This window comes from Saccoglossus kowalevskii, chromosome 4 (genome assembly GCF_978046115.1).
Source record: "Saccoglossus kowalevskii chromosome 4, keSacKowa6.1, whole genome shotgun sequence".
Taxonomy (NCBI): domain Eukaryota; kingdom Metazoa; phylum Hemichordata; class Enteropneusta; family Harrimaniidae; genus Saccoglossus; species Saccoglossus kowalevskii.
The window spans coordinates 26,672,828-26,696,439 of NC_140644.1; the positions used below are offsets into that span (position 1 = coordinate 26,672,828).

The following is a 23,612-nucleotide window of genomic DNA, read 5'->3' on the forward strand; positions in this document are numbered from 1 at the left end:
TTTCAATATGAGAAACCATAAAACTGTTTCACGCTTCACTTGTGTAAAATCACAGCCCCTCTATAGAGACGAAATCAATAAATTAGTTCCCACGGAGTGCCCTTATTAAAATGTGAAAAATAAATATAAAAAATAAATGATTTTTTAAAGACAGAATGCTAATCTGTTTCAATGATTTTTTTATTTATTTGTGCTAAAGGCTTGGAAAAAATGTGGAATCGTTTAGTGGTTGAATTGTTCTTCAGCAAATAAGTTTATTTTATCCATCGTAGTCAAATTAGTTACGTCTATTTTAGATTGTGTTTATTGTTATAACACGTAGTCTTGGAAAATTAATTTGTAATCAAATATTCTATTCTATTCAATGCATGTACATGTATTTATTATATCCAAATCTGTATTGGTTCACTTTTACTAAACCTTGTAAAACAAATATAATTTTGTCACTCTATGTCACCAACAATTTATTGAGATATTTTGTGCTACATGAAACAGTGGTAAAAGACTTTAAATCAAAACAACTACTGAGTAATGATAATCAATCTTGGATTGTCAATTCTATAATCGCCACACAATTGTTAAATATACATATCTATACTGAACTGCCATTGTCTACATGTTTAACTGTGTTAATATTATATCATTCGATTATCAATTTCATTTGATTTCGATTCCCTAGTCAAGTAGTCGGTAGAAAACATCTTGGATTGTTATTATCCTAGTATAGTGCGTGACGTGCGTAATTATAAATATTACTAGTTAAGTGCATGTCTAAACATTTTACATGTAGTATGACAACTTTTACATGTAGTATAAGTAACGCGTATCGAACTGTTCGGAGTTCGAGCTTCGCCCCGAGGATTGTAATTTAGCGCAGTGCGCCACAGGCGGTGGAAATGAGCAAGAGAGCTAAGGCCCATATTTGCATGTTAGTTTCACCCAGAATCCTTTGTGACGTATTAGTCGTGATTTTCATTACATACCGGGTTTTCAGGAACGTAAAATAATCTTAGATGATTAATTACATTATAGTAACTTATAGTTAAAAAAACATTATTAAATTACCAGAATAACATAAACAAATACAGATTATAATAGGCTATATGTGTTTGTTCTTATGACTCACCGTAGTGTGTTTTTTGCTTCAACCGATATAGTTTCCCTTCAGAATCAAAGTCTAGCATACTTACCTGGCGTAGGGGTTAACCGTGATCAAGGAGGCGGTTCCCTCAGGGAGAGGCCCTCCCATTGCACTCCGGCTGGGCTGACACCTGCGATCACCCCAAATGCGGGTGACTCGGGCGCATAATTTATGTTAGTGGGGGACTGCGTACGCGCTATCCCCTGATCTTAAAACAAAAAAATAGATACAAACTAGAAGTGTATACATACCGTACCCTGTTGGAATTGCTACTACGTGAAAGTATAAAAATATCATAGACATTTTGATCAAATTTGCCCCCTATTTAACCATCTCCAGTCCCTAAACTGTCGTTCGTTAATTACATTGTACTTGTAATTCCGTTAATTGTTAAATGAACGCACAATTCAAATCTCTTGCAAATAAGCATGGAATTGTGGTGCCAGTCTTATTACACATATTACAAAAATGCTGCTTACAGAATTCAATTCAACACTGTTGAAACATATAAAGCACTTTTATGAATTAACTACTCCAAATATATCAGATTTCATCGATTGTTTGCACACAACTCATTATTTCAGGGTTACTTTTAACATTAATGTACAATTTTATTGAATTGTAGAAAAAGAATGACTTGCAATGCGAGTTTTAAAAATAGAAATAAATAAGACATTTCAGGTAAAAGCACACAACAGCAAAATATTTTACAAAGATAATATTTTATTACATTTTCTTCTACTGTAGAAATGTACAGAAGTTGACATGACCAAACTAAATCATTCAAATAAAAAATATCAAGATCATCTATAAAGATGAATTTTAGAAATGTACATAAAATAATTCATGCCAGCATTCTGAAAGTTCATATAGCAGTTTTACAATATTTGAATTTATCTTGAAGAAATAATGCAATATTGCATATTACAAAAATGTATTAATCTTTGTAATTTATTCTAGTATATTGCAGTGTCCTTGGTAAAAGAAAAAAAGGAATGACATGAAAACAATTAAAACAAAACTGTGATTTTTTTTATTAATACAAGGCCAAGACAAAATGAACATTGAACACTAGGAGGGAGTTTTATAAGTAAAATTAAATTCTACAAAACCATAACACAAACCATGAAGTAATCAGTGAAAGCCTTGTTTTGTTAATGGATGACCCATCAGATTTTAATTTGTACAAAATATTGAAAACACTGTTTTTTTGCCATGACAAACATGTACGGTACACATTAATTGCACTAGAACATGTGGAAACTAACAATTAACTTAAAAAGCATTTTACATTCAGTATTTATATTATGCAATACAGAAAACAATAATTTGACTTTACATTTAATGACTTTCCAAATATATGATACAATGGTATTTATGTTTATAGTGAACATTTGTTTTGTAGTCATATATTAAACAAAGCAATGTCACAGTAATACATGCCCATAACAAGATTTTATAAAACATTGCTATGACAAATATACTAATAGTTTGTATGTGGAAAAAAAAATGAGCATCATGTCCCATCATTTGTATCTAGCAATTCCCAGTGAATATAAAAGAGATTGAAGATCCAATCTCAGATAGGACAATAGTTGTTGCATAATGAATTTCCCCTCATTAAATAAAAAATAATTGATATTTTTGATGGATCTATGTATCTATCTAATCATCTCCAACATCAGGATGCAAATACAAGGATGGATCATTAATCATTTTTAAATGCTCCGCAGATACTCGGTCAGAACACATGGGGCAGTTTTCTTCTGTATCCAATAACCTAGAAGAAATAATAAATATAGGTTTGTTATTATAATGTATCTGTATCCTGCCTGAATACCCGGTAGAAAATAAAAATTCCAAAACGGAAAGATGACAAATGATATTATTATTATGAGGTTATCATCTAGAGCTCTGCGAATAATTGATACCTGGTGAGTGTCAAAAATACAGAGAATTCATGATTTTATGGAGCTACTCTTATGAATCATATGATAATTAGGTGTAACATTATTTATGTGGATGCACATTTCAAAATCAGCATAAATATTACATTTGTCAGCAATTATTTTTCAAAATAAATTTTCCTGAGTTATTGTCATTGCATTATGCGAGTAACTGCTGCTATCCATTCTGAAATTCTCACTTCAGAGTTTGATACACTTGGATTACGTAATTGCAGCACACTCATAGGAAAAAATAAACATTTGAAGAAAAGGTAATTAATAATGTGGCTTCCATCTAGGCTGGCACCTCTTAAAGTGGTGATAAAACAAGTATTAACAATATAAATTTGCAGGACTCACTTTTTGAATTCAGAGTGTAGAGCTGGAAAATCACATCTAGGACATGAAGTAAAGTCATCTCTCAGTAAATGACGACCCTGTCAACAGATAAAAGATTTATAGCATTAATCGATAGACATACACAATTAACGGATGTCAACGTTTATAAAAAAAAAACACTCTTACAGTGAAATTTAAATATCTGTAATAATGTGCATTTGACATGCATATATAAAGCATGTTAAAAACCTGTAAAATGTGTTATTTCCTGAATTTAAAACAATACTAATATTCTATTTGATTCCAAAAAATAATGTTAACTTGATATACAAGATATTAATGTTCAATTCTAAATACAAGTTTATGAATAAAACATTTCACTATAACGACAGCATAAGTTGTACATGTACTTACAGTAGCAATGCAGTACGGAATGTTATTCTTGCATTCAGGACATACAAGTTCAGTCTCTGGTAGTTGGAATTTACAGTATGGACACGCTGAGTTGGGTTCATCCTCTTCAGTTTTGTCAGGCTTTCTGTGAATCAAAGGACATTGAAAGTACCGTAAATAGCATTTAAAAGAATTATACTCAATACATGAATAAAAGACAAATAATCTCACTGTCAGAATATACTCTTTTCTAAAGTAGCATGTACATATTGAATTACGGTAGCATTAGTACAGATTAGCTAAATTAGCTTACCAGTAACTAACAAGTAAGCTAAAAAACCTGAAATTGTCAACACAATCTCTTGATTGCTGTTCCTTTTTATTTCCAGAAAAACATTTTTGACTTTCAATAGATAACTATATGCCGCTTTGGGGTTTAATTCATAGGAACAACCAACAATGGAAAACACTGAATTCACCTAAATTTGTAAAGCTACTAATCTGTAATAATAAGAAATAGAAATTAGAGAATAATGCAAATTAGACATATTTACCTGACAATAGCTTCAATTTTTTTCTTATACTTCAAATCAATTTTATTCCTATATTCTGGCCTCATTAACATAGCAGCATAACTGAATGAAGAGTTACGTAATCCTGATCTATGACACTCAATGACAGTGGATGTCAGTATAGGTACAATATCTGCAATATATAGAAACATGTATCAAATACCTATCCTATCATCTTTAGAAACCTTTGCCTTGGAAATCGACTACCTTCCTTATAATGTAGGTCAAGCCCTGTATTAGCAATCGCACCAAGACGTCATATGTTTACATTTTTGTCAACCAGCATGCAAGTGTATGATAACAAATGTGTCTCCCCCTGATCAGCACAGGCTCATGACCTGCTGCGTTAACAATTCCCATAAGTTGCTTCATTAACAGAAACACATACATGTATATTTAATAACAGCAGCAGCAAATGACATTGTCATTTCATCTTCAGGTACAAATGATGATACAAGCCAACCAGTCACTGCGCACACAAACTCATGCAAAATGTGAATAAGTGGAACTGCCTACACTTGTCGCTTTGAATTATGCAATCAATTCTTTAATTAAATGTCTATACTATGTGGAATTTGAGAGGATGCCGTTAAGTATGCACAAAGACAATACAATGAGAGTATCGACCAAGGCGTGCAAGTCGATGCAACCATGTACTGTCTGAGTGCATACTTTGCAATATCCTTATAATAAAATTACCATATTATATAAATTTGTTCAAACCAATTGCTTGATGTAGGAAGCCCAAAACTGGGAAAAATGGTAAAAATTATTAGAACTTTCTTGTTATGAACTTCATTTTCAAAAGCATCCACCATCTTGGGAAAACCATAATTGGAACTCCCAAGTTACGACACATTGTAACTTATGGTGATAGTTACAGATGTATATAGTATTACATTATTAATAACAATTATTTCAATTTTTTTGGTGAGAAGACACTTTCAACTCAGCATACATACAACACTAGACCAGCTTTGGATCACTAAACACTTTACTTACGTGATGGAAATTTACTAATATTATTTGCAACTCTGATCAGCATTCTTGCACCTTTCAAATGATCACCTCTCTTCACATGTATCTACAGCAGAGAACAATAAACATCATTTATCATACGACCATGGTGGGTAACATTCACATAATATGGAACAGTGAACTTCGCGACTTTTCATTGAACGGTGAAAGCTTATTTCAAAAAGATATGATATGATATGAAAAGATATTTGCCATTAACTGGTGATTTTATTAACATAATATTATACGTTTGTTCTGTGCATAATTACACTTTACAAATTAAAATGAAATTAGGAAATATTTACCTTTACTAAGATATAACTATGTAGGATCATCAAATTATTGGCCATCTCGGCTGGTATCTTTATTTTATGTGCTTTCAGTTCAGTATACATACTAAATAATACATCATGAGCGTTCCTATAGTTACCTGAAAAATAAACAGATTTAAATTATATGCCATAGCTAAACGATATGTCAAAAACAGCAGATCTGCAGGAGTAATTTGGATTCTATAAAACAATTACATGTGTATTCAAACAAATTCAAACTTAATACAAGAATGTCAGATCAATAGATACATGAGATTTAGAAAAAAAACAAAAATCATGTTTTGTACATGAGAATCAAGAACCTCAAATCTACTCATCTATCAGATTTGCATATGTATTTTCAAAAAGGATTCAGAATACCCACTGTGCACACCATGAACGAAATTCAATGACACAGATAATACTTTCTTACATACCAGTGTAAATAAACTTACCAGCATTCTGTTCTTCTCTTGCAATGATAATAGCTGTTCTAGCTGCTTCTCGATATTGTTTCAGAGCCATGTATAATCTGAATAGATACTTGGCATCTTTAGGCATGTTATCAACCTCTCCCATAAGATAGTCTATCAACTGATGAGTCAACTGATCATCATTGGCTTCACCAACCTACAAATGAAACACACGGATGACAGCAACTGTAATCTAATGCATAACTGATATCATAGTAATCTTTAAGATGAACTATCTTTGAACATCAAGAACACAGATGAGCTGGAGGGCATTGATGTGGGTCCAATATAATGTAAGGGAATATTATATCATACATTACACAACATACAAGCATTTATGATGTCATCCTTTAAACTAGTTTTAGACTAAAAACACTAGTGCTAATTATTACTATATTATTCTCATGGTAACCATACAATGTACCTCATGCTCCAATTTGAAACAATATTATTGTCTACAGTTCTACATTGACATTAAGTAGTAGACAATTAGTACTGTGGCAGTAAGGACCATACTACTGTACTACAAGTTTAAATTTTAAGTAAATTTTATTCTGGGGCAAATAATTATTATTATTTATTTCAATAAATTAAAGAACATTTCCTGGGTACTGTATAGCGCCCTCTAAGGCCAGAGTGGGTATCCATAACCGCCTGTAGAGGGCAGGCTTAATTTTTCCAGTACCAGAGAGTAGATCATTGATTGGAGTTGTAACATTATAAATATGACTATCTATAACAAGTGCTTTTCCAGTACCAGAATAAGGAACATTTTGAGCTAGCACTATTCATACTGAATACTCATACTGTTGATTGCAACACCCATACATATACCTTGAAGGTTTTCCTGCATACATTATGGGCAGTATATAAATCTGGTGTTTAATGTGTTATAAACCCTCAAAAATAACAAATTACAGCACCCCAGTTACATGCCCCAAACAACACAATCATTGAGAGAAGTAGAACAATTAATTGTTGGTAACTTACAGTTTCAATGGCCATTTCAATAGCCTGGCTGTCATCATTGGTCACAGGACATTTCAGGAAGTGCTTCAAAGCTTTCGGATATTGGCAACACAACAGAAAGAATTTACCAGCTAAGAAATGGTTCTTTTGATTTTCAAAATATAAAGCTATACTCTGATAATCCTCAGAGGTTGCGTCTGGCCCTGGAAAATTTACATAAATAAATATTAATAAGATGAATGCTTGAAATATGTGAGCTATTTATGCACCTCAACACATAAGAAACATCACTATCTACTAGAGAGTACTAGGTACAGGGCTTGAATTTTGCAGTAGGGAGGGCATTCATTTTCAAGGCTATATCTGATAAAATTACTTTTGATTGTATAGATATACACCATACAATATATGGAAGATAGAAGGACACCATGGCAAACTCCCTGGGCAAATGATTTTGATGTTGTAGTGAAATTCAAGTCCTACTACTATTTATCACAAAGTATAGGGATTCATCCTCACCAATAATCTCTGCATAAACTTCCATTTGTCCATGTTGCTGTGCCATTTGGAATGCCTCATCATTACATTTGGACATTACTAAGAACTGAATAGCAGAACTGAAGTCATTCAGTTTCTGGAAAAATCTGCAAAAATGTAATGCAACAAATAAATAAACAAATAAGCATGATAATTCATCAGGTTTATTTCAAAAACATGTTACTATTTCTAAACAGGTAGATTAGGTGATTTTCAGTTCACTGCGTGATCTCGTGTAATGCATGAAAGGTGAAGACCGAGCACCTACCACGAAAATCGAATTATTTGATTTTAAACTGGAATTTCTTTTTTTCATAGTTCAATGTCGAAATGCTAATCTCTCAGAAGAAAATACGGTGCTGAGATACAATGTACTCATCAAATGTGTATGGCACATTAACCATGGAAATACCCGAAAAGCTGTTTTGACATCACAACAATGCGATGACTGTTGTTTGTCCTTTTCTCATGTTTGATTTTGTGTATAATACAGGATCTCACAGTGAATGGGAAATGGTCAATTTATAAGATCAATCAGTCTTTACACATGCTGTGTTATGACTGTAAACTAAATATCTAATATTTGCTATTGAGAGATTAGCACTCAGTGAGTTCCATGCAGTGTATCATAAAGTATCTTTCTAACATTATTGCATTAAAATAAGAGATGGTGAACACAATATAGTTTGTACAGATTAATTGCCAGTTAAAATGAATCTGATCCTGAACATGCATGATTCTGAAATGGGTGCATGAGACTGATACATGAGGTATGTATGAAAACCACAATATACAGCTTCCTATGTTATGCTGATGTGCCCACATAATCTGAAATCAGTCAATAAATCACCCTTACCTGGCAACCATTTTAGCTCCTTCAATTGACTGGGTCTCTCTCACAATTTTAACAGCCTCTTCTGGATTGTTTAGATAATCAAGCTGGATTCTGAAATAAAAAGATACAAATTTAAAAACAAAATATATTGTGCAAGCATATAGTGAAAAGGGGTAAGGACTACATATACAGAACAAGCAGCCTATCGGCTGAGATAGCTCCGCTGTTAGCAATGCACATTTCAAATAAAGAACTAAAGACATCATTAGAAAATGAACAATATGAATAGTATCAAAGCAATCGGACTTACAGTTTTTAACAAGAAGTCGAAAATATCACTTTTTACCAAAAATGACAAAAATATTCACCAAAATTAGAGAACTGAATATATCATCACAAAATGAACAAATCTGAGAAAGGTCTACATGTAGTATCTATATATGTAGTATCAAAGCAATTGAACTATTGGTTTTTAACAAGAAGTCGAAAATATCACTTTTTACCAAAAATGACAAAAATATTCACCAAAATTAGAGAATTAAAGATATCATTACAAAATGAACAAATCTGAGAGAGATCCACATGTAGTACCTATATATGTAATATCAAAGCATTTACACTTGCGGTTTTTAACAAGAAGTCGAAAATATCACTTTTTACCAAAAATGACAAAAATATTCACCAAAATTAGAGAATTGAAGATATCAACATGAAATGAACAAACCTAAGAGAGGTCTACCCAAGGTACATATACACCAAGTATCAAAGCATTCAGGCTTGTAGTTTTCAAGAAGAAGTCGAAAAAGTAAAACATTGACACGGACGACGACGACGGACAATCACTCATATGATAAGCTCCGCTCGACAAAGTCGACAGCGGAGCTAATAAAACAATATGTTAACAAACACAATGTCTCCCTTTGAACAAAGTATTAAATATATTATTGGCATTCCTGGGATTCATTTCATTACCTACATTCACTACTATCATTTCCCATGTCAAATTATTTGCTACAAAAGGTTGTCAATGTGTGAGAGAAACATCAGAAATGCTAAAAGAAAACTCACCTTATAACATTGTCAAACTCTTTAGCATTTTCATAGGCCAATGCTGCTTCTTTGTATCTACCATCAGCTTCTTTAGCTTTAGCATACTGTGCATGTATCTTAGGAGAAGACACCTGAGGTAATAACTCTCCAACTTTGGTCCTGAAAGAATACAATATATACAGAAATTCAGAATTAGAATTAATGTGCTGCCAATACATTACAGCGGTATAGTTATAATTTTACACCCTAGAAGAAACATTACATCAACCATCAAATTTACTATTTTAAACAAAAGTTAGTGTTTCAAGAATCAGAAAGTTAATCATCATAGATCCCTCATTAAAATCCCATTAATTGGGTATGTACTTTTTCAGATATATAGCCCTTACTGTATAACTAGGTATTGCTGTATTTAGTGAGCTAACTGCTCACAAAATAGTAGAAACTGTGAAAAGATTTTCAGATTTAATACACATACCAGTTTTTGCTTCTTATGTAGACTGCAGCAGCTTTATCATAATATCCTCCCTTCTCATACAGCATGGCAGATTCTGAGTACTGCTTCATGTTTTCTAAGATGGCAGCACACTCTTTCTTTAGCATTCGGTTTGGCATCTTTAGTGCCATGTTAACACCACGTCTGATGTCACCCATTCTAATTGCCATTCTAGCAATACCAGCAGCGCATGCTTCATCATGTTCATGTTGCTGGGGAAAGTAGGATTACATATATATTAAATCATCATGCTTTGTTTGCTGTGTGTATCTTCTCTCTTTACATTACACTTACTATAAAATCATCCAAATATAATGTGTACCATATTAGCTCTTATTAGAAGGTCAATCCGATTAGGAGCATAAATAAGCCAAACACTGTTTGTTTTTAATGTATGCTGGATTATTGAAATATGATATTTTCATCATACACACATCTCTGTTACCTTATCAACATGTACAAGTACAAGGTATTGTTGGTAACCACAAGTTGGTGACTAGGATCATATCATATTTATCATATTCATGTTTAAATGCTGGACAGTTTCAAGATGATGGATGGACAGTGCATTTTCAATAAATGAATCAAATTTACCATCGATAGCTGACAGTGATATATTGATTGCACTTATAGATTACTGATACAGTGGGTTTATTGTGAACAACTTTGTTACATCATAAAACACATAGATCAAAACAAAGCACTACATTTCCATTTAAACATGTACTTACATTTTCAGCTCGTGTGACACCTTTCTCATAGTGAATCAGGGCATTGCCATAATCACCACTGAAAAAAAAATAGTTAACAATTATTTCTGCACTAAACTTTATGACATTGACATAGGATGGACAAGATATATATATATATTAGACATCTAGCACCAATGACAAAAATATTATCAGACCACTGGGAATGCAAGTTTTAATTTTTACCAATTGTTACCCAACGGAAAGTTATCTGTCTCGGGGTAAAGTAATTTTAAACACTGCTACAAGATCAACATTCAACAGATTTCAGGTTAATGATTTCACATTCAAACACTTTTCTCTGTTCACATTGGACTGAAAAACACTATACAAGTAGCTTGTGATGGAAATAGAATCCATTAATGAATGCAAACTTTTGCAGCCAAAAATATTTTCTGTTGGCAATTTTTAAATTATAACAAGCAGAGACGGGATGTATTATAATACGGTTAGCATGAGAATACCACAAAGTATGCACTAAGGCAGTACAGGATTGCATTGACCTCCACTACACCAATGTCGATATGATCTTTTTACTGCCTTCATGCACACACAGCATGAGGAGGATCCAAAATGACCAAAAAAATATCAAAGGTGAACTCATCTATACTTACACAAACTCCAATTGTTGTGCATATTCTTTTGAGATGTATGGTATTTGATCTGGTGCCAATGCCTTGGCTAACTGAAGAGCTTGGTCCCAATGTAATAAATCTCTCCTCATCTGGAAACCAAAATAATAAAACAATAACTGAATAAGTTAAGACTTATAATGTCATGCATAAGAGTTAGTAAATATATAGTTCATGGTTCAAGTTTAAAATAAGAACCAGAGTTTTAGATTTGATTAGTTTTCCAATATATTATTGTTTTGAATTACATTTTGTCATGTGTGTTAACATTCAGTTGGTAATTTTAATTTAGTACCAAAAGCTAAACACAAATCAAGTAATATTCCATTAGAGAAACAAAAAATTGAATAAATCGAAAAAGTCAACATTTTACAGTTGAAATGAGCTAACACCTGCACAAATAAAAAATTTCAGAAAGAGTATCAAGACAGGTTACATACCTCAAGAGCAGCCATAGGATTACTTGATGCAAGAAATAAATCCTGTCCCAGATTAAAGTCTTCCATGAACATTGCTAAATATCCAGCTAACAAATTGTTATCTTCCACACCCTGAAAATAAAAATGATGGCTATTTAAATACCACAAAACAAATCCAATCATGCAGATTCAGGTGACAGAACAAATTTGCTCTATTAGATGCACATGTACTTATTATGTACATTATACAGATGTGTTTTTATAAAGTATATTTTAATGAATCAGTATATAATTTTTGCTTTATATGCACTTCTATTGGAGATGCACTTCTCAAATACGATATTCAAACGTGATAGTTACCCTTATTTTCTGAAGCGAGAGGACCATACCAGCTTCACCTATATGTCTGTAAACCCGGATTGCTGAAGGCAAATATAAATTGAACTATTTATATATATATATATATATAAACTATTTTCACAGATACAGATAAAGGAAAGCTATAAATGCAGCAAAACCACACTTAGTCAAGTAACATGATGATTCAGATGAAAACAAAAAAGAGCCTCAACCAAAGACCCTGCCTCCACTACTGTATATCTAAGTTGAGCAGCGTAATCTGCCTGAATATGTCTTATATTAGTAACATACAATACTACAAAGAATACTTTGAAATTATTGATGACAGTGATATTACATTTTGTTAAGTGTTTGTGAAAAGAAAAAGCCATGTAGCTAAGAGCCAGTTTGGGAGTTAAGTTATGCTTGGGGTGTACTGTAAATACTGATATATGGCGGCTGAAAAAATAACAAAAAGTCTTACCAAAGTCCACTTCCATGTGTTGTATTGTGGCTTTTGCCAGGTCTAGCCAACTCTCTTTACTGTTTAAGAAATGACACAACACCCATGCTTCTTTGAATCTCTTCAAAACAAGACACTGCTGCAGTGCTGACCTCAGCTAAGGTAATAAACAAGTCATACATGTAAGTGTTTTTGAAGCATTGACACAATCTAATTCAGTGAAAAAAGTACCATTACTTCTATTAAGTGAAGGGTTGGAGCCAGCCAGTCACTCATGAGCAGAAAGTTTATAAACAATTTTAATAGTCGTATTAATATAAGATTTGTTTGTAATGTAGAATGAATGAAATGTTGCTCACCTCTGACTGTGGTAATTCTGATGGTTTTTCATGGAAGTTATGAGTTGATAACATTAAACTTGTAGTTTTACCACTCTGTGTTTGACACGTCACTTCCCCATTATGTAACATAATTGGATACTGGGCAAAGGGTAGTTTAGTGGTTCCTGCCAACATTACTTTGGGACCTGCAATTATGTCAATCAGAATTATGATATTGATATTGTGTCAAATAACATAACATCAAATCTTTTTCACCATAGTTGTAATCCAAGTTCTAGAAAGAATTGCAAGATCATCCCTTGTCATGCATGCACACCATAGATGATAAGCGCATCATATTTTCTTGCTAGTATCGTAACAGTTGTCAGTGAAGACTTACCTCCAACAGTTTCTCTACAATACACATAAGTATAGACTTTATCATCATCATATGCTATGAATATACCTCTATCTAGCGGCCAATTCTCCCATAATATTCCCTTCACAGTTGGTGAAAAGTTAGGAATCTCTAAAACTGCATCATTTACCTGTAACAAATGGGAATTACATTAAGTTGAGTGTACACAGACCAGTGGTGAGAACAGAGTGTTGGGTGAGAATCCACAACTTGATTCCTAAGAATTAGACTAGAAAAAAAAATCTCAGTTTTTCATTTCACCTTCAACAGTGTCAGTTTCTTGGTCAATGGCAATAGGTTGAGTGTAATTCACAATGAAAATGCTTCACATTTCAATGTTTGTTTTGTGTTAGTTGCATACACCATGCCATGTCAAAAAAAAACAAAAAAATCCCAAGGACCTGAGAAACAGATTTCTTTCCCCTGGTCTTAGTCAGCTCATTTAATTTACACCATATAAGAAGGTAAGGATTTCAAATCTTGATTTTCAACAAACTTGGTGAATATCAAAGTGTTTGTTTTTGTTATACCATTCGGTTGAAATAGAAACATTATTAAATGAAATGAAATAATTTGAAAACTTACTGGATTGTAGACATAACCATCACTTTTATCATCAACAAATACCATCCGTGTACCAGTATGGTCAGGATAGACTTTACGTAGTCCAACTACATGACGAAATTCATTTACAAACTGCCAGTCTTCAATGAAGAAGTAGTATAACCCGCCATTCTACGCAAGAAATGTGCAATTTAAAATTTTTATTGGAGAGAAACAGAATTTGTTTTTTAATATAAATAAATAAATAATTAAATAAACAAACAAGTTACATTAGTAAATAAAAATAGTAAAATTAAACAGACAATTAAATAAATAAATGTGTCCTTACATCTGTTCCATATATAAGAAAATCAGCAGTGAGTGCACAACACATAATTCTACTCTCTTTATCAGAGTCTGGAAAAAGCCTGGTTTCGCGCTCCTCTGCAGTTGTACCATCACCACCCTCACCCTCAATCTGCAAAGGATTTCACACTAGATAATTATAATACGTACAAAGCAATGCACAAGGAAAAAGTAATTTAACAGGAAGATATGTTTTTTCTAAAATGACAAGCAAATTAATGTGTAAATTTTCAGCATTCCAGTTCAAATAGGGTTTAAGATATTACTTTACAAAGTGAATGATGTACAGCAACATCAATTGTACAGCAACATCAATTGTACAGCATTGTACAGCAACATCAATTGTACAGCAACATCAATTGTTCATTGCACACCCCCTAAAAAGATATTGCTTGATTGATTGATGAGTGTATAGTTGGTTTAATTCTATGAATAAGATTTTCTATGAAATAATTGTTTGAATGATTAAAACAGTGATGCCTTACCAAATGCAGCTGTATTTTATTTTCAAAGAACACTGCAGCATAATCAGAATTCAGTGACATACTATTAATGGTACCAAGATACTCTTTATCCTTGAGCACTTCAGGTCCTACAGGATGAAAAATATATAAGGTAATACATTAGTAGGGAGTACTCGAATGGGACAACATTTCTGTTAATACCAGGATCAGTGTGCCTAAATTGGCTTCATTTGGGGAGGGGGGCTTTACTATTTGATTTATATTTTACTTTTGTTTTTGTACAAAAATATCATAGATAACATATTCATATAATAGAGATGTGAATAATTGAAAATCACCTTTGTCTCCCAACAGGTAAAACCAAGCTCTATTGTTCATACCAGCAGCCAGATGGTAAGGACCCAGCGCCACAAAAGCTGGTTCAACTTCTATCCCAATGGTAACTGATTGCTCCTAAATATAGATAGAAAAGTTATAAACTATACAATAAATGGAGGAAAAGCATATCTTTGCATCAATCAATGAAGAAACACAATCATGCTGTTCCTGAACAGGAATACAATATGTGATAGTACATTGTTCACCCAGAAAACACATGTACAGAGAACTACTATAGAAAAGAACATTTTGTGGCAGGTTTAGTTTAATACATCAAGAGATAAAGTATAGACAATTACAGTAACACGACTGATTAGAATTTAACTAATAAATTATACTCTACTGCATTCTCTATCTACTCTGTCAGATTCTAACATCACTACCATTACATGCAAACCTATCCACTACACTGCATTAATATTAAACAGCAGTGACAAGCAAGTGAGCAAAATAAATAGAGTTTACTCTATTATGCAGCCTTGCCATGCAGAAAGCCAAGCAGAGTATTATGTAGTACATGTATATCTAGTCAATGTAACCTTTAAAAAGTACAGTATGTTACAGCAGTGATGTAGAAACATCTATTAATTTAAATAGTGACTATAAACAGTGACAGATAGTTTCTATGTTTCCTTGTCCGCCTAGTGTTAGACAATAAAACAGTTTTGCTAATTTCTACATTGCTGTAACTACAGATAGTCATCCCTCAGAATACAGAGAACCAACATTGAATCAAATTTAATTTTGTTTACATTTCTTCAGTTTTGCGTCCAACAAAGGGATAGATAGGAGAAATGTGTAGGATTTTTAAAGCTGGTTTTACCAGGAATACCAACAGGAGAATTATTGGGAGCACTTGCCTTCATACGCCCAACCCGGCGCTAGACAATGGAATGCATGCAAACAAGAAAAACACACTGTGATTAAATTAAATGTGCATTATTCTATATTTTTAAGGGTTATTGTTCACCTTAGGTTTTTAATAGGTAATTATACACCTGATGCAATACAATATGCCATTTTTCTGTACAATAACTTATTATTGTACTCCAACCATACTGTGTTATTGTTACAATCAGGCTCTTACAGTACTATTTTCTTCAACAAGAAAACTTAAAAATATCAAATACTATTTTAATGCCACCCCTCCAAATCCATTGGACTATAACAACATAGTGCATGCATTATACCACAAGACTGATAAAACATGCAATACAACACAGAATTTCTAAAACTCACTGGAGTTTAATAAATGAATAAACTTGCAGATGGGAAATTATGAAAGCAGCCATTTACATAAGTAAAAACAAAGTAAAATATTTATTAGCATGACTGCCACCAGCTCCCAGCTTAATGTCCTTGATATGATCTATTTCTGGCTTCTGAAATTTGATTTTGTAAGCCAATGCAACATGATTTCACTATAAAGATTATACTTCCACAAAATACATTGTTTCACATGGAGGATGAACAAATATTACAGAAGCAACCTTTTTATTGATATTAATATGTGAAAGTATGCCCTCTTATAATGTAATTGAATCAATTTTAGAAAAACATATAACAGAAATATTTTTACGTTGAACCTTATTAAGAAGTACAATTGATGTACATTGTACAAATGACAATATTCTGTAAAAAAAAAAAATAAAACATAATATGTGGGACAGACAACTAACGGTACATTAAACATCACCAAACAACAAACCAACTATGTCACACATGTACAGGCAAATAGGAAAAGCAAACATGCTACTAAGCTTTACCTGTTCAACATGATTGACCACAGTGACTTCCAGTAATGATGTAAGATATGCAATTCTGGTACCAAAAGCATCTCCTAAAACTGGTAGTTTAGTGAGATAAGTATGCAGAGATCCACGCTGTGTGCTGACTGCAAGTAACTGACCATCATCAGTCCATTCAAGCTTACCAAGACCTTTTGTTTCATCCTCCATTGTAATAATAGCATACATCTCTTTCATTTCAGACAAGTCATGTATCTTGATACTGTGAACAAAAACAATCATGCCAAAAATTAACAGATTATTTATTATTCATGCAACAACTGACCCAGAAAGTGTGAGAAAGAAAGAAAAATAATTGAGAATGTGCAGAATTTGAGCTTGTTCCAAATAGTAATATACAAGCCGTGAACCCGCCCACATTGGTGAAAATCGTTAATTGAGAAACACGAATGCAGTTGATAGAACAAGTATACTAATCTTTGCTGACAACATGTTTTATTTTGATCAAAAAATTTTAAGAATTGCAGTGCCAACTGCTGTTACCGTAAAAACTCTAAAATTTCAATAACTTTTAAATAATTATTTTTAAAAAACGATTTTTATAATAAAAAATGACATTGACATTTTTTTTAGAATAAGTCGAATTCATACAAAAACATGAGATGCCATACTCAGTGCATGAATTGTCATCAGAAAAGCAACATTTCTGTCAAAACATTTTATGGCCAAAATATTTGCAGATTTATTGTACCAATCTGTTTCATCCGTTTAATATCATCTTAATATAACCTTTTTTTTAATACTTAACCAAAACAGTGTCCTATCATATCTGTGATTCTCTGGTAATAAATAATACACCCATCACTTACCAGTTATCACCGCAAGACGCAGCTTTGTTGAGTGATAATGATACAGCTACTGAAGTCAAACTGTCCTTGTGATTTCTAGCTTGAAACAACTCCTGTCCAATCTCTTTGATATGCGTTGATATAACAATAAAATATCCATGAGAGAATCCTATCATTACATAACCATCACCATACCTAGATGTAAATATTACAACATGAATTTTGATTTAGATGTATCTGGATCAGCAACCATTATAAAATATTTGTTATTCCATGTGTCATTAGTTTTAGAGTTCTATTATAAAAGGCACCAAAACATAGCAATAGAAATGTAGATGATGCATAGGCTATAGTACCATGCTTAGCAACTTTTAAAGAATGTTTGAATCACAGATCAAATTTTGCTTATTTGTTATTATTGTAAAGTTTATGAATTTACAAACAAGTGAATATGCTCAAAATATCAAACATAATGAAAATAAATATTTGTAAAAATTAATTCTTTAAATAGTGGTATACTTGTACATACTTACATAAATGATAAAAGTATGTATATGATCACTAAATGTAATTTTTGATTACGCTTTCCTATTGAGGATGAGCTTCTAATAGAATGAATTATATAAGCATTACTTCATAGAAATTGATGATTAATTGAGTGATGTATCTCACTAACATCTGTCTCAACATATTACCAATGGAACTAAGCTATTGTTTGATTTACAGAAATATGTAATCAAAGCCTACTCAAACATAGACTTACACATGTCCAGTGCATACATACATACCATTTATAGGCTATAATGTGTCCATATCGTTGTTGAAACGCTAGTTCTATTGGATTATCAGGATCATTCAAATTATACAGGAACAAAGTCTTCTTTCCAACACATATACTAACCTGTAGTACAAACATATTTCATGGCATTTAATTTCTACACTCTGGTGCACATATGTAATGTTTGTGTTGAGAGTAAACAATGGTACTAGTGTAAAATCTGTACTAGAAGCCGCAGCTTCTATTAAAATGGTACAATGCAACAGAATGGATGCAGTTTCTATTAGACCATCTACACATATGAGAAATGATGAATTTTTGGTTTTCAATTGTTCAAAAAGAATGGGTGCGACTTCTTTTAGGGATGCGGCTTCTAATACAGATTTTACGGTAGTATATGAATTTCATTTCCATAAAGTTTCCATAAACGTACTGTAACATTAAATTTTCCAGATGAAAAATGTTCATGAATAATAATGTTGAAACATTATTGTCTTCAAAATATATTTTAGACAATTAAAACATGGTGTATGATTCTATAATTGTCTCTGCTTACTAGAAGTGTGCTGGAAATGACAACTAAATTAATAGATGTTTCTACATCACTGCTGTAACATACTGTACTTTACAACTCACAGTGTTTTCACCTGCAGCACTGCGTTCATCTGTTTTCATCTCAGAAAATTGTATTTCAGATGGCTCCATTCTCACAGATGTCTATTAAAATAATACATAGTAAAACAACAGTACTGTATTCACTCTTGGACTATTAGTAGCTAAGCGCATATGTAAATAGAAGAGGAAAATCTACAGTCAAAATAAGTCATATTTTTATAATCTAGTATACAATACAAAGAACTATTGGTTTTACATGTAGTCTTATACGAGATATGCTTCTAAATGTATAATAGAGTAATTACGACAGTCTGCAGACTTATCAAAAGTAGGAATGAGTATCAATTAATACAATCAAAATGACAATAAGAAAAAGATTAAAAAGTATGAGACTTGCATACTGAATGAATGACCCTTCTGTGGTATAATACATTAAATGCGATAGTAAAAATGCAGAACTTGATATTATGCTGAGTGAATTTTTATATCAAATAAATGACAAAGAACAAATAAAAGAAAGAGTTCCATGGAAATGATGACTGTGGTTTTCTTTAATCTGATGGCCACTTGTAATATAAAATTGATTATAATCCATGCAACTAAGGTTTGCAATTAAAAGAATTAGTTTGGAATACTCTTAGTTGAATCTTTTGCCAACAGTCAGGTCACTGGGATTAACTTCCAAGGAAAGGTTCTCAAAGTTATTAATTAAGCTCAATCATTCAAAGTTATTAATTAAGCTCAATCATTCAATGACATTTATTTAAAGGTAAAATTTAATTAATGTATAGTGAAAGGTGTTGTCATATTGTGGATAAAGGTATATATAAAATATAATAAAAACAAAGAAATTATTGAATTACCTGTCTGATAGTATCACCATCTGCATTGCTGATAGTAATAGTTTTATCTTCACTACCTAAAGCCAGTAAGTTCTGAGAACTCCAAGCTCCACAAGTTATCTTCTTAGTATGTTTGCCAAGTATTGGAACTTTCCTGAAATTTCAACAATATCACTCAATTTATTTCCAGTCTGTTATTTCCATTTGAAACTTGTTCAATAATTGTAATCACTAATGCATAATATATTAAAAATCACTGAGAATTTCATTTTATCACATGGAAATACTGATAATGATTTTTTTATGACTGTAAAACATCATCTGTGTGAGATGCCAGTTTTAGAACCAAATAAGGGTCTTTTACTTTTGTCTCACACATAAAATACATAGTATAGTAGAAATATTTTACAGTGGTAACCATCTGGTGTTGCATTAACTCAGGTTTTGAATGACGATATTCTACCCAGTACATGTACATCATTCCTTTCATAAATCACACTCACCTTGAAGTTTGATGATTATAAATAAGTAGATTGCCTTTGGTTGTACCAACTGCTAACTGACGTCCAACCTTGGACCATAATAAGTATGACAGTGTGTCTTTCATGCCACTGTCTAAATGGGAAGTTTTATGTGTGTTAGCATCCCATAATATAATCACACTGTTCTTATCATTGGTAATTGCCAGGGTATCACCATCACGGTCCCAGCCCATACCAGTTGAGTTTCTGTATCAAGAAAGATATTATTACTGTAGAATACTTTATTTCCGCTTGGAATTTATTTTCGCTATTTTCGCTGAAGGGATGATTCCGTGAAAATAAAATCCAGCGAATATACTTTTTTTCCTATATTTCACATTAAAATCATGAAAAATCAGTGAAAATAAGTTCCAAGCAAAACGCCCAAAAAGCCTTTTCAGCGAAAATTAATTCCAGCGAAAATAAAGTATTCCACAGTATTTAATATTGTATTATACCAGTCTATCAACATGTTGAATACTTTGTCATGATTAAGGGCCCATTGTGACTAAAGCTAAGTGTGTACATATTCTTGATTTACCATGGCTATATGGAATGTTTATAAGTTCAGGCTCAAACAATGAACAGGAAACTTATATTAAATAAACCAGTACGGTACCATTCAAGATGTTAGATAGTCAAATACTAAGAAAACAAAATATGGATATTATAGTATATGAATAATGTTAGGTAAATGTTTTACGCTGGACTATGAAATTTTCAACTGTTCGTGAAACCTATTTTAGAATCAAATCAATGCCTTTCACTCTCTGAGATGTAGAGCGATGCCTAAATTAGAATACCTACAGTAATAGCAATAAACTATGACCCAGTAGGGTATGACAAGCTGGGCAATGGTTTAATCTTAATTATTTAATGCTTGTTTAAGATATTTGAGACGGAAGTACTAGTATGATGCTACTCAATTCAGTTCAGTAAGTTTTAAATATCAGGTATATCGAAGTAATGTAAAAGGTACTCACCCTGGTAAATTGATTTCATCTTTTAGTTCTCCATGTCTATCATAGATGTTGGCAATATGATTACTACCAGTGGTAGCCAAGTAGTTACCTAGTGTTTTCTGCCAACAAAACTGTATTGTACCATGACCATGAGTCTTATCAGACAAATGGAATACTCTCTGTAAGAAAGATACAATAATTTATCTTTTATGATCTATAAAGAGCAAATAGCATAGTACTACCTAGTTTTTACTGCAATATATAAAATTGTGTTTTATTACAAAGAATTAATAGGTGTGCCACACAACTGTGGCGTGATATAGCATGGTTCTGCAATCCCCAGGATTTTACTAGCTAAAGCACCATAGAAAACATATCTTGAATAGCTCCATCCATCATTTACTATACTAACGTTACCAGATGTGTTGATCAGTGTGCTAAGATATAATATGCAGTAGGCAATGCCTGGTGAGTGAGCGCAGTTTATTGATTCACCAAAAATAGCAATGACATAACCACAGAATGAACTGCAAATGTTGTTAGTTTAGGTGTGATTGAGTGAGATTATAAAGATGGCACAATGCATGCCTCTGGCGTCAGAGATTCTCAAAATGACTTGAAAGATTCAGAAATAAACTATTTTCGGTCTGTTGTCAGAAAATGATTACTTTATCACTGAACAATATTTCTGAAGATGTTTTATCGCGAATGAGCTGCCTTGCCTCACTTTGCTAATTTGTGAAACAACAAACAAAATAAAAATAGCACTACTGATAGACTGAAAGTGCACCATTTTTAAATAGGCTATTTACATATCTTCCATGTCCTATCATAGAATATGGATTAACACTTCACATGAATAATACAAAAACAGTTGAACAAATTGCAGGATATACCACATACCCCCAATAAAATGACATTATTATTATTTTTTGGCTTTTGAAGAAACAGCTAAAAACATAGCATGTCAGAATAACATGATTTAACAAAATCCTAGTTATACAGGTAGTTGCATGATAGAAATAATTTAAATTTCCTGCCATTGGTGGTACCAGCAAAAGTTAGGGAAATAAAAAAAGACACAAGCATAAATATCTAGACACTTAGTACAATTTATTGTGTTAGTTAATTTATTAAGCGTAAAATATATTTTAAATTACTGATTAACGACAAATTTGGTTAATTTTTCCAATGTTTAGTGTTCATATATGTACTCTATAGATACTACATATGTACATAACAACGTAGCATAAATATTACAAAAAAAGAAAACCGTTGATCAACACGATATCGAAGCAGTCAGAAACACGATGGGTCGAGCAATAATATATAAATTATATTTCCAAGAAAATACGGGCGTGGAGAGTCATTCGTTTCCATGGTATTGACGGTAGTTTGACAATGTTTCAACACGCACTTCAAATGGTATGTTTTTAGACTACTGGTACAACAACAACGTATATATAATGCATTGGTGAATTTCCAGTAAACACAAAAACGTAAAATTCGTACATTATTCTATTTTTGTGGTATGTTTGTTTTTATTTTTTTGAGATTTCGATTACAAGTATGAAACTGATAGGCGATAACGAACCGCGATTCAGAGATCGGCATTGACATAAATTCCGTTTTGAAACATGTTTCGAAAGATGTCAAGTGAACAACTGCCCTATAGTAACCCCACTTTCATAAAACCGTGCTTACCTTCATCGTGCGTATTTAAATTTATAATTTGTCCAAGTCTTCGTGTGTACTAATCAAAACAAATCCACACTGCCGAAAATGGCGAGCTGGAATTTCGCGCATGCGTAGCGAAAGTTGCGACAGCGCCACCTAACAACCAACTACTTGAAAATAGATGTGTTGCCCAAAGGGTACGTTATAGACCACAGTCCCTCTGTGCATTAGGTACTAAGCGAATGCAAATTCCTTATCTTTGTTTTAACTTTTTCTGATTAGTTATATAATATCAGAATAACAAAGCTAGGAGAGGAAAGATTAGATGAAACAATCTGCGACCAATCATGATGATTGTGGCCACCGCTTCGCATATTCCTTTGAGTGTTCTGGTTTTTACCAAAGCATACATACTGGAAAGAGTGACGTCATACACTTACCTTGGCATAAC

General features: G+C 32.5%; 1 protein-coding gene and 1 non-coding gene across 2 annotated transcripts; one reads left to right on the forward strand and one right to left on the reverse strand.

Annotated features, from left to right (window-relative positions):
* Positions 1-1,182: 1,182 nt before the first annotated feature.
* On the forward strand, positions 1,183-1,347 carry LOC144355091 (U1 spliceosomal RNA). The gene has a single exon (XR_013421129.1). It is a non-coding gene; the product is annotated as a U1 spliceosomal RNA (small nuclear RNA).
* Positions 1,348-1,844: 497 nt separating this feature from the next.
* Positions 1,845-23,277, reverse strand: LOC100368525 (WD repeat-containing protein 19-like). Its single transcript, XM_006818247.3, has 31 exons — positions 23,189-23,277; positions 21,506-21,663; positions 20,505-20,729; positions 20,023-20,155; positions 19,181-19,261; positions 18,555-18,667; positions 17,788-17,961; positions 16,937-17,180; positions 15,131-15,245; positions 14,814-14,920; positions 14,312-14,440; positions 14,005-14,154; positions 13,402-13,549; positions 13,041-13,207; positions 12,703-12,838; positions 12,240-12,301; positions 11,901-12,011; positions 11,443-11,552; positions 10,811-10,868; positions 10,062-10,291; positions 9,602-9,742; positions 8,555-8,644; positions 7,681-7,805; positions 7,183-7,364; positions 6,175-6,349; positions 5,714-5,838; positions 5,394-5,475; positions 4,374-4,524; positions 3,841-3,964; positions 3,448-3,524; positions 1,845-2,921 (listed from the first exon to the last, which is right to left on the reverse strand). The coding sequence occupies exons 1-31, from the start codon at positions 23,192-23,194 to the stop codon at positions 2,807-2,809; spliced, it is 4,044 nt and encodes a 1,347-aa protein (XP_006818310.1). The 5' UTR covers positions 23,195-23,277; the 3' UTR covers positions 1,845-2,806.
* Positions 23,278-23,612: the final 335 nt, after the last annotated feature.